The following is an 11,562-nucleotide window of genomic DNA, read 5'->3' on the forward strand; positions in this document are numbered from 1 at the left end:
AAATATATAGTATATAAATTATAGAGTGTAATATGTAGAATATATATTCTGTATATATAAAAATATGCATTATATATTAGGAAATACATATGGTGTCTGATTGTTAATTCCACTTTTGATCGTGGGGTTTAGGATGAACTTTATTCATTTTGGTTATTCTTTAGAGAGTGTTAAAGCAGCACGTTAGGCAATTGAGATCTCAGTATCTTAGGAAAGCTTGCAAGTGATGCTAGCTAGTCTTCTTTTGTCTGTCCTGATTTTATTTTTTTTACTAGTTTTTCACTTAGCTCTTAATATTGATGCTTAAGATAGCATATAAATTTTTGTTGTAGCTAGCTAAATTCCATTCTCATCTGAAATGGCAAAAATAGCTCTGCACATGATGTATTTGGAATATGTTTGAGAGTTCATGGAATGTAAAGGAGTGGAGTGATTCTGGGGCAAGTTTGTAAGAGTTTATTTCTAGTCCTTTAGATGTTGAGTTTTAGAGCAGAAAAGGGAATATAGAAATGTCATGTTTTATGGAATTGCAGTGTATCAGTAGACCTTGGTCTTTGATAATAGCTTGGCCTAAATTAAAGTGATACAAGCAAGTCTCTTTTCATGGTGAAAGTGATACAGGTTGCCTAGAGAGGTTGTGGAGTGTCCATCCATGGAGCTCTTCAGAGCATGGCTGGCTGTGATTGTGATCAACCTGATAGGACTTTGAGGTTGGCCCTGGCTTGAGTTGGTGGTTGGACCCTGATGACTTCCTGAGGTACCTGCCAACCTTGAGCTGTTCTATGTTTCTGTATTTCTAACCATTACTTCCTGCTGAAGTCATATGTTATTCCAAGCTCAACTGAAGCATGCTGAGATGGTCTTGATAGTTGTGAAGAGTATGGGAAATGAATTAGCTTGTCTTCTGGAAGTTACTGAGTTGTATCTTCATGTTAGGACAGAAGGGAAAATTCTCTGCTGGCATACTTCCTAATTGCAGGCCTGCCTTCAGTATTGCCACCATCTTACTTAAAATAGGTAGCTACTCGAACCTCTGCCTTTGTTCCTCTTTCATCTTGCTTTCTAAATTAGTGTGCAGGGACAAACTGCAATAGAATTTCTGTTGCTGCTTCCCCTTTTCTTGGTAGCCATGCATCAATTCATCTCTTCATATCTCCACATTTGACAGATGTTCCTGTTCTTTTCCTAGTAAAGAGATACTTCTTCTGAATTTTAAAGAAATAGAGCAGTTGTGTGGTGTAGAATTACTACAATACAGTGAGCCAGCTTTCTCATTTAACGTCTTCAGGAGCTGTCATGAATCTAAACAGTTTTATTGAGCACCTGCTTCTTGCTGTCTCACTAGCAGTACACAGAAAATCCTTTGGAATTTCAAATGAGGAGGAGACAACTGGGACTAGTAACTGCAGTTAGCACAAAGAGGGAGGCAGCAGGGAGTGGAAAGTTGTGGAGGAGCTAAAGATGATATGGAGCCTCCTTAAAGGTCATGGACTCCTTGCTTGCATACCTAGCAAAGCTGGAATGACTTTGGGTTGAGTAGTGTGTGGGTCCTGCTGATCTTGAGCCTCTCTAGGTGTAATGCACAAATGAGAAATCTTTTTGCATATCCCTTACAAGACAGGCAGTATCCTGACTGTGATTGTTTTTTCAGTTGATTAGTTTTCCATGTGCCACCAATCATAAATACCTTACATAAATTAAAGTGTCTGCATACCTTGTTGGCAGGTTCATGTAATTAGTAAACATTAGTGCACTGAGAAGCATTCACTGCACATTTTTAAGCACGTGCAGAACTAATACAACATAATTAAACCAGCTTTTCATGATTATTATTTTCAGCATTTTGCCCACAGGCTATATGAACATATATATTGAAAGGAGTAGTACTTTTTTTTTTCCTCCAGATAACTTAAAACAGGTAATTGTGTTTTAAGATTTACAGTGAGTGTTTACAACTGCTCTTGTGTTGTGTTTTTTTTTGGGTTTTTTTTTTTAATTTATTTTAATTTTTAAAAGTTTTACTTATGAGATAATTCTACTTCAACAGTTAAATGCTGCTCTAGCCCATCACGGCAACTTTGGAATTCTTATGTTGGCTTCTCTAAGTGAAGGGTCAGACTTGTCTGTTTTACATAAGATGGGAAGCATCTTAGACTTTTGATTGTCTCCTGTATTGCTGTATTCTTTTGAGTGCACCAGTTTCTGGGTCTGTTTCATAGAATCCCAGACTGGTTTGGGTTATAAGGGACCTTAAAGCTCATCCAGTTCCAGCCCCCTGTCACGGGCAGGGACACCTTCCACTAGAGCAGATAGCTTGAAGACCCATCCAACCTTGCAGTTTATCTTGTATACTAAGATAACTTTAAAATCAAACTAGGATCTCTTTGAAGTTTTTTTAGTTGGAAAGGAAAAAATTCATCCTCAGTGCCTGGAGTGGGAGTCTAGCATTTGTCAAAACCTAATGAGTTCAAGACCTATCGGAGGGATACATTTGGTCTCCCTGAGCAGTTCACTGGACAGACACGTGTCTCCATGTCATGTTTTCCAGTCTGATCCTGCGTACCTCTGTTGTACACAATGGAAATTTTGTCAAGTTCTTTTCACTCTAGTGCTATTCTTTAGGGGATTTTTGAATGGGAAGTTTAAAGACAGTAAAAAGGAAGAGATTTTTTACTTTTGGTAACTTGCCAAATACATTGCTTGTGTCTTGCCTTTTTTTAAATAACCTGTAGCAGTCTTATTCGCAGAAAGACTATATATTGTTTTTTTAACAGGTTGCCATTTCCTGCTTATTTTTCCCCTTAATGGGAGCTTGCAGATGTGTGTGATTACAAAGGCAAATGACGTTGTGCTCTAATTGTTTTCTTCTCCCATTTTCTTTAGGCCACTGAGGAGGTCTCAAAAAACCTTGTTGCCATGAAAGAGATCTTGTATGGCACAAATGAAAAAGAACCACAGACAGAAGCTGTGGCGCAGCTAGCTCAAGAGCTCTACAACAGTGGTCTTCTTAGTACCCTAGTAGCCGACTTGCAACTAATTGATTTTGAGGTAAGAAAAGAAGTTTGGCACTTCTAATATTGTATATGTTAAAATAAACATGTCTGAATTCCTGCCACTTCAGTTGGTTAAGACATCTTTCGATCTTCAGCCTTTTTTCATGCCTGGGACAAAACCATTAGAAAGAGAACTCCCTGTTCCAAACTACCTGGAAAATTAAACAAATACAGGACATGAAATCTCTGAATTTAGGCACATAAACAGCACAATATTGAAGTAGATAAACTTCTAATCCTGATAATACAGTCCTGTTAAAATTATGGAATAATTCTTAATTGTTGTGTACACAGAAGGGTTAATCTCTTAGGGGTAATACCATAGTGTAACACGAGCTATAACACTACAGGGCATGTCTATATTCTCATCTGGTTAAATTAAATTACTTGGTAAAGAGAATTATTGTAACATTTATGGAGAATTTTAAATATCTAAGCTAAAGCTGCTAATTTTGTCAACAGTATTTCTCCCTCTCGTTAGAAACAAGTGGTGCAACCTTTTTTCTGGTTTCCTCATCTTTTTTCTCTGAAAAAACCCCACCAGACCCAAGTTTTTATTGATTACTTCAAAATAGCAACACTTACTTATATTCAAACGTATCTCTATACAAACCTTTAGCTGGCTTTTGTCACCACATCACATGGAATAATTTAGCCTCCCAGTGCCACAGTGAAAAATCACCCTATTTATTTATAAGAAATGCCAGTACAATTGGATTTTCCTGTTTTCCCTGAGGTCCCACAAGAAGCATGTGGTTGTCTAGGAAAGGAGCCAAACCCCATGCATCTCCACAGCCTCGACCATAAAGATCATCCCACTTAAGGTTGCTTAAAAATGGGATTGTTCATAAACAAGTTGTTCACGATGCAAACACAACAGTTTAAAGTCCTATTGTAGTATGACATTCCAAAAACAATTGGCTTTCTTCCCTTATATTTCTTCTCTCCCTTCCACCCCACCCATAACTCCCTCTGATTTGTGTTTAATACAGTGGTATTTTTTCCCTACCCACACAACTGTTTATACCAAACATAAAACATTCAGGTTGTTAAATAAGCAAGGAGACCTGGGAAAGCTGAGAGGGGATGCTGAAATGTGATGGCCTTTAATTGCTGAAGAAAGGAAGTCATGAAACGTCATCTGGATTCTGCTGACCTCTAGATTCTTATCAGCTTGGTGTTTACTCAGCCTGGTTATTAGTGAAGGAAACCTTCGTTAACTCCTGATAATGAAGAATGCTAACAATTCCTACAGGCTTGCTCTCATTAAGGAGAACTTTTCATTTTATTCTAAAGGGACTTAAAAAGATTGTGAATAGTTTCCTACTTGTGGACTTTCTGCTGCTCTGTTAGATGAAGATATGATGGTTCTCCCTTGAGAACAAGTCATTCAGGCTGCTTTCTAGGCCCGATCACTTCTGCTCTTTAAGGATGGGACCTGGCAGATTGTCCAGCTATTGTTGTTACCTAGAATTAATGTCAACACACCTGTGCTCCAAAGTCCATCAGATGTTGGCTTTCATATCTCAAATCTGTATGGTTGTGGGCTTACTGCATTTGAAATGATTTCTTCAGTAAGGGTGGAGGTATGAACTGGATTTTCTGTTGGTTCTTCAAGTTTAAGACTTAATCTTCAAGTTTAAGATTAAGTATGTCCCTTTTTTAAGTCAAGAACTTGACTCTCATTCCTGAAGGTTTCCTTTGTTGAACAGGGATAGACAGCTAAACAACAGACAGGAACTGTTCACTCTGACTCTGTATCAAATGTATTTGAACCTGAATAGTATGGTTAAAAAACCCTCAAAAAACCTAAAACACCACCCCACCTCCCCACCCCCGAAAAATAACAAATTTAATGTTTTAATGTTATAATTAAGAAACTGACCATCCAGACCTTGCTGTATGTAAAGACCTATTTAACATGATATCCTCATCTGGAAGCTGGCTTTCCAAGCATAGCAGTCAACACAACCATCTACTTAGCAGTCTTACAAACTTAGCAGTTTTCTCCCTTCCGATTTGCACTAGTATGTCTGTAGAAGAGGTGGTATCCCTTGGGGAAATGGTGGTTTTGTTCTTTTTTATTTTTACTTCTTTTTTTTAAATGAAGGAAAAAAAAGCCCAAAACAAAGAGGGACTGAATCCTTCTGCTCAGAAGACAATACTAGCACAGTCTCCCTCTCACCTCTCGCAGTCGTGACTATTGGCACAGGGCTCAGTGCCTGTTTGCCCTTGTTAGGCCACGAGATCACTTAGTAATACATCCTTCTAACAATAACTAGCTTTGGTATTACTGTGTACCACTATCAGCTCAATTCTGTGCATAATAAGGAAATGCTGTTCTTGCTGGTGAAGCCAAAGCAAATTGTGAGATCCAGTGCAAAATTGGCAGTGTTAGTGAATGAGAGTTGATGACTATATTATGTGGAGTTTGAGTAAAGCAATTTCTGGAAACACTGCTCTACTCATTTCAGAACAAAGAGTTCTGGTGTTGCTTTGGGCTGGCTTTCAATGGAATTGTAATTGAGAAAACAAACATTTACAAACAAACTCTTATGTCCTGAAAACAACACTCTAACAAAACTGCCCATGGTAATTCACAAACATGTCATTTGTAAAACTACACCCTACACTTTTATAAACGTTTGATTTTTTTTTTCTTGATGCTGATTACAAAACTGAAATAATTTTGAATAATAACAACAATAACATCAGCAATAACAATAATAACAGCAATAACAATTGCTGTTGTTTGTTAAATTCTTGCTAATTAAATAAGCCCTGTCACAAGCTTGCTGATATTACCCAGAGCGTTTATACTAGTTAGATTGTCAAGAAACATTATCTACATTTGGGTTTTGTGTGTAACATTCAGGGAGCCTTCACATGGAGTTGCTAAACAGGTCTTTATTTGCAAGTCCAGGCTTAGTACACGTATGCCTTGTTTTTTTTCTGGTTTAGATCTGATAACAGAGCCCTGAAGTTATCTTTATGGCAGCTCAGAATGGGAAGTTAATTGCAGAAATCTGGCTTTTAAATGGTGCATGTTGAATGACACTGAAAAGTGCTTGTATTTATAACCAGCTTTTTGTTACATGTCTGTGCAAATTTGCCATCTTTAGCTGTGGTCTGACAGAAGAAATAAATAGGAGATGTGTATATATATTGAACAGAGAACATTCCCAGCCACTTTTATACTGTCTGGTGCTATCCTTGTACATTTTCTTTGTGTATCATCTGTGCTGAATTCCAGCATCCTGGTCTTATTTAGACTTTTGTGTACTGAAAAATGGCAGACTTGCATTTTAGGTCAGTGGATGATTTCTCCTGATGTTTTTTTTATTTATTTATTTAACTTCCATAAGCTCCAGTTTTAAGTTGGATGTTAGCACTGCCATCAGAAATGCTCTTAAGGTGGCATTGAGTGTTCCTAGACAAGGGGAGGGGATAGTGGAATAGTGAAAAAACACACTTACAGGCAAGAGCACAGTCAAAACTGGAATGTTATTACCAAGAACAAGTACAAAACAAGCCCAGGAGACTGATAAAACATCAGCTGGCTTTACTTAATGTAAATTACCTGTGATCTGGCTGTAACATGATGTAATGTTTTGAGTGCTTTGGCATATTTGAAATGGGTATAAAGAAACAGAATATTTGATCTGTTTAAGATCAGAGTACAGAGGCTGACTGAGCTCCAGAACTCACAAGGTATGAATGTGTGAGATGATGATAATGTTAATTGTAAAGTTGCCCAGTAGATTTGAATATTGTGTGTTTAACTGCTGATGTTTTTGACAGGGCAAAAAAGATGTTGCGCAAATTTTCAACAACATTCTCAGAAGGCAAATTGGTACAAGAACTCCCACAGTTGAATACATCTGCACTCAACAGAATATATTGTTCATGCTATTAAAAGGGTATGTACGCTGTGAAGCTTAAATTCATTTTTACATGAAGTAAGAAGTGTTTACGTTCATGGAGAAGCAGTGAGTTCTGAAATGGTTTTTCTTTCTTTACTAGATTTCTTTTTTTGTGTCTGTAATTCCACAAAGTAAAGGAAAATTTGAGTAATAAAACACCTAAAAATAGACTTCTGCATAAAGTATGGCTGAAAATTGAGAACTTTTAGTAACCAAAAATCTTCTTACCGGGGTATTACAGGCATTTTCCTTTCAGTGTACTGTTTGATCCTATTTAAACTATTTCCTTGTGAACTTATTCATCAAGAGCTGAAGGCTGCATTTTTCCTTTAACTGTCATTTCCAGATTGCTGTCCTGTTTCCTGGTCTTAGTTTGGTTTTAGACTTTTTATTCATAGCAATTTATAATCCTGGAGCGACACAAATACACCAACTCAGACTTGACTGGACAAAGAATGGTTTGGGGCATATGGTGCATGCCAGGCGGCTGTTTGTTCCTCTATTCTTTTATTATCTGGTGTATTGGACATTGGAGAATCATGTCATACTGAATATGTAGTTGCATACATAGAGCTGTGGGCCTCACACGTAAGAACAGATAGGTGTTTTTAACATTTTCATGTTAAAACAAGACTTAAAAAAGAAAACGTGCTTTCTCCATGTAAAAAGAATTTCTCACATTTCTAATTACATGAGTTGAGAAAAGTGCAATTCCAGTGTGTTATTTTGGGATAGAACAGTTCATCAGACATTAATAAACAATTCTAAAAATGCAGCTATTTCAAGTACAACTTCTGTAATTGTTCAAGTTATGTGTATTTAAAGCTGTGTATTTAAGCTATTTTATTGTAATATCTCTACATTTACCTCATCTTGTTCATTTGTGTAAAGCGCTGGAAAATGCATTATGCAAGAAACGTTCTGTGTGGAGAAAGCAGTTTTACATCTTGTAGTTTCACTCTTACTCTAAAGGTTTAGCACCAGAAGTGGTGTGGAATATTTGCTTCAGTTCATCCAAGTGTGTAAGATCAACACTCATCTACCAGAAAGGCTTTGTTATTTCCCCTCTCCCCTCCTCCACATTACAGCTCTGATTTTAGGGGGAAGCAAGACTTAGAGGGATGAAAGGATTATTACTTGTGGCATAACACACAAGAAAATATTGATTCAGTATTTCTTCAAAATAATTTACAAAAGAAGGCAAAGACATATGAGATGCAGAGAGATGAAACTACTTTCTCAGCATGTTCTCACTGATCTGTGACTGAATGAGGGCTGTAACATGTTTGTCCTAATTTTTAGTCTGTGTTGTCACCCTTCAGAGAGCATTATTCTGACATGGATTGTTGAAACACATTTATAAGTCAGGATGTTTGAAATGGGCCTTTAGTTAGCTTTAATGACTTACATGTGACATCTGGTATCCAACTAAGTCAATTTTATGTAAATTTAACCTATGGGGTAAGTTGCAAAAAGGTCAGGGAGATTACAAATCACTGAAAGGTTAAATGAGAAAGTATTGCAGGATTTAACATGAAAATTAATTCATAAGCAAATTTTTTTATTTTTTTTTTTAATGGGGAATATAGTTAATGCTTATAATGTATGCACAGTGATGCTTTGCTCCTGAATTCTTCTGATGAATTTGAATTGGCTTCTAATGGTATAGGATGAAGGATCCTTTAGGTAGGAGGCAGGATAAATAAGAGGCTTTGCTCCAGAACCAGGTAGGTAACAACCGACATAACTTTTCTCTAGACTAGAATAGTTTATACTGCAACATGCTGAGATGAATTCTTTGTTTGGAAAGGCAGTTTCATCTTCAGTCAGGGTCCTATTGTTAGCTCGCTTGGGGAAATGAGGAGCTAGTAGCAAGTACAAAGGTGTATTTCTATCAAATGTGTCTTAAACACACCGTTGTGAGATCCTGACAGCTGCTGTTGGTGTATGCTAAAATCAGCTGAGAAGACCCACAGTATTTGAGCAAGAAAGCCTGCTGAGGAAATGTGGCAACGATTTCTAAATGAAGCCATCGGAGATGGACATGTTCTGGAGGTCTCTCGTAAGAAGGTGCAGATCTAGAGGCAGTGAAGACTCAGGTCTTTGATACTGTTCTTAGAATATGAAGACAGTGTTTCCAGCATTCCATGTTTGAAGCCCATGATGTGTAGTGGCTGGTGATGCTGGAAAAATGGTTTAACGAAAGACAAGACATGAATTTATGTCCAGTGTCATTAGCCCTTCACGCTCATATCGTGGATAGTTTGAGGTAAATTGCTGTCATATTTAAACAAACAGCTTTTAAGACAGAAATCACTTACTGCTTTTCCAGATGTCTGCAGTCCCACCACTATGAAAACAAGAAAACTGATTTTGAGTATGAAGAAAATACTCCAATTAATCTTGTTTCTCAGTTTGTGAACGTCATTTGCATTGGCTGTAATTTGGCATTTAACTGGCAATGATTTCAGTAATGTTTCCTAGAAGTATGTAAAAGTGGAGGTTAATGTGGAAACAAGTACCTCTAACTTTTCGCTTTTTGTTTACTTGATAGCACTGAAACCTGTAATGAGCAGGGTGGTGTTGCAATGCGAACTTATGAAGGTACTTGTAAAGAATCTTCTTTTTCTCTTTTGTTGGTCTTTTGTTTAAACAGGTACGAATCTCCAGAAATTGCTCTAAATTGTGGAATAATGCTTAGAGAATGCATCAGACATGAGCCACTTGCTAAAATAATCTTGTGGTCAGAACAGTTCTACGATTTCTTCAGATACGTGGAAATGTCAACATTTGACATTGCTTCAGATGCATTTGCTACATTCAAGGTAATTTATGTACAACATTTGGATTACTATTACTTCTGTCCTTCTCCACTGCATGAACCCAGATGGCGGGTGTTGCATTCTTGGGCAAAACAAGCCTATAGAGAGGGGAAAAAAAATAGGCATGATGCAGATGGGTAAGCAGGGTACTGTTGTTCCTTATTTCTCAGAATGCAGAACATAGATTTAAATGTATATGCTGTATTCCAAATAACTTTTGCTCTAGAAAGCAAGATTTAAACTTTAGTTAAATCATGCATTAACTGAATACATGTGCACTTCCATGCGAGGGGCTTTTAAATCCGTGGCTTCAACTCATCAACTGAGCAAACTCCTTTTCATTCTGTTACAAACCTGAGTATACTTGATGCTGATGCTTTATCTGGGGAAACCTTTTGTTACCCTAAACCAAACTGTCATGGGACTATAAGCATAATATTGGTCATTATTAAATACTGAGTCATAACCTTGGTTGTGTATAGTTCTTGTGCAGAGCATAGCCTTGATCTATAAATCGCATTCTTCAGTGATAATTCCACGGGCCGTTTACCTGTGTGAATTAACATAGTACATTCCAGGCCTTTGCCAAGGGATGCCAAGATCCTTGGCAATGTCCAGGTAACTGCATTCATGTCCTGAATTTCTTCGTTTAATGAAATAGCAACATTTACTATCGGATGTCGTATGTATACTCACTGTCTAATAAGGATATATATACTCTGCGTAGATATTTTTACACATAAAAAAATACTGCTTTTGTACTGTTTTGCAGGATTTGCTTACAAGACACAAGTTGCTAAGTGCAGAATTTTTGGAACAACATTACGATAGGGTGAGCAGATACATTTTAATACTCAATTTTCTAGTGCTGTGTATCTTATTTGAAGAAATCAGTATTTTCATTCTTTATTTAGCTTTGTGTTTGGAAACTTACACACAATATAAACCAGTTGAATTTACAGTAATTTCTGCCAAGCACGTAATTAAGGATCAAGGTCTTATTGTTGAATGTAGAAAGGTATAAACCCAAAGGAAAAGTGGCAAAAATCTAGTTCTGTGAAAACTCTTACCTAATTTTTCCACTAGAGGGAACCCTTTCCTTTTGTTTGTCGTATGTCTGTATTAACCCATAACAACCAAAGAATATAGGAGAGCCACCTCCACCTGCTGTGGACTCCTGAAACTAATGAACAACATTGAGTACCAGGAATTATTATAGTTTACGAGATAAGTATGACCAGCAGGTCGAAGGAGGTCTGCCCCTTTACTCTGCTCTCGTGAGACCCCACTTGGAATACTGCATTCAGCTCTGGTGTCCCCAACATAAGAAGGACTTGGAACTGCTGGAGCAAGTCCAGAGGAGGCCATAAGGATGATCGGGGCAGGAGCACCTCCCATATGAAGACAGGCTGAGAAAGTTGGGATGTTCAGCCTGGAGAAGAGAAGCTGTGTGGAGACCTCATGGCAGCCTTCCAGTATCTGAAGGGGGATACAGGAATGGTGGAGAGGGGCTCTTCATCAGGGACTGTAGTGTTAGGACAAGGGGTCATGGGTTCAAACTTAAACAGGGGAAGTTCAGGTTAGATCTAAGGAAGAAATTCTTTACTGTGAGGATGGCGAGGCACTGGAATGGGTTGCCCAATGAATTTGTGAGTGCTCCATCCTTAGAAGTGTTCAAGGCCAGCTTGGACGGGGCTTGGAGCAACCTGGACTAGTGGAAGGTGTCCCGGCCTGTGGCAGGGGGGGGGGACAGCGGCGGGGTGT

The 11,562-nt window shown here is 37.9% G+C and overlaps 1 protein-coding gene across 1 annotated transcript in view; it reads left to right on the forward strand.

Annotated features, from left to right (window-relative positions):
- Positions 1-2,883: 2,883 nt before the first annotated feature.
- CAB39 (calcium binding protein 39) overlaps positions 2,884-11,562 on the forward strand; it is a gene marked incomplete at its 5' end in the record, with an annotated part of 11,129 nt that continues 2,450 nt past the window's right edge. Inside the window, 4 exons of the mRNA XM_010010138.1 lie at positions 2,884-3,048; positions 6,855-6,973; positions 9,633-9,801; positions 10,571-10,630. Coding sequence (XP_010008440.1) covers positions 2,884-3,048; positions 6,855-6,973; positions 9,633-9,801; positions 10,571-10,630 — 513 coding nt within the window. The remainder of the gene's footprint in view (positions 3,049-6,854; positions 6,974-9,632; positions 9,802-10,570; positions 10,631-11,562) is intronic.

This window comes from Nestor notabilis, unplaced genomic scaffold (genome assembly GCF_000696875.1).
Source record: "Nestor notabilis isolate BGI_N333 unplaced genomic scaffold, ASM69687v1 scaffold29382, whole genome shotgun sequence".
NCBI lineage: Eukaryota > Metazoa > Chordata > Aves > Psittaciformes > Psittacidae > Nestor > Nestor notabilis.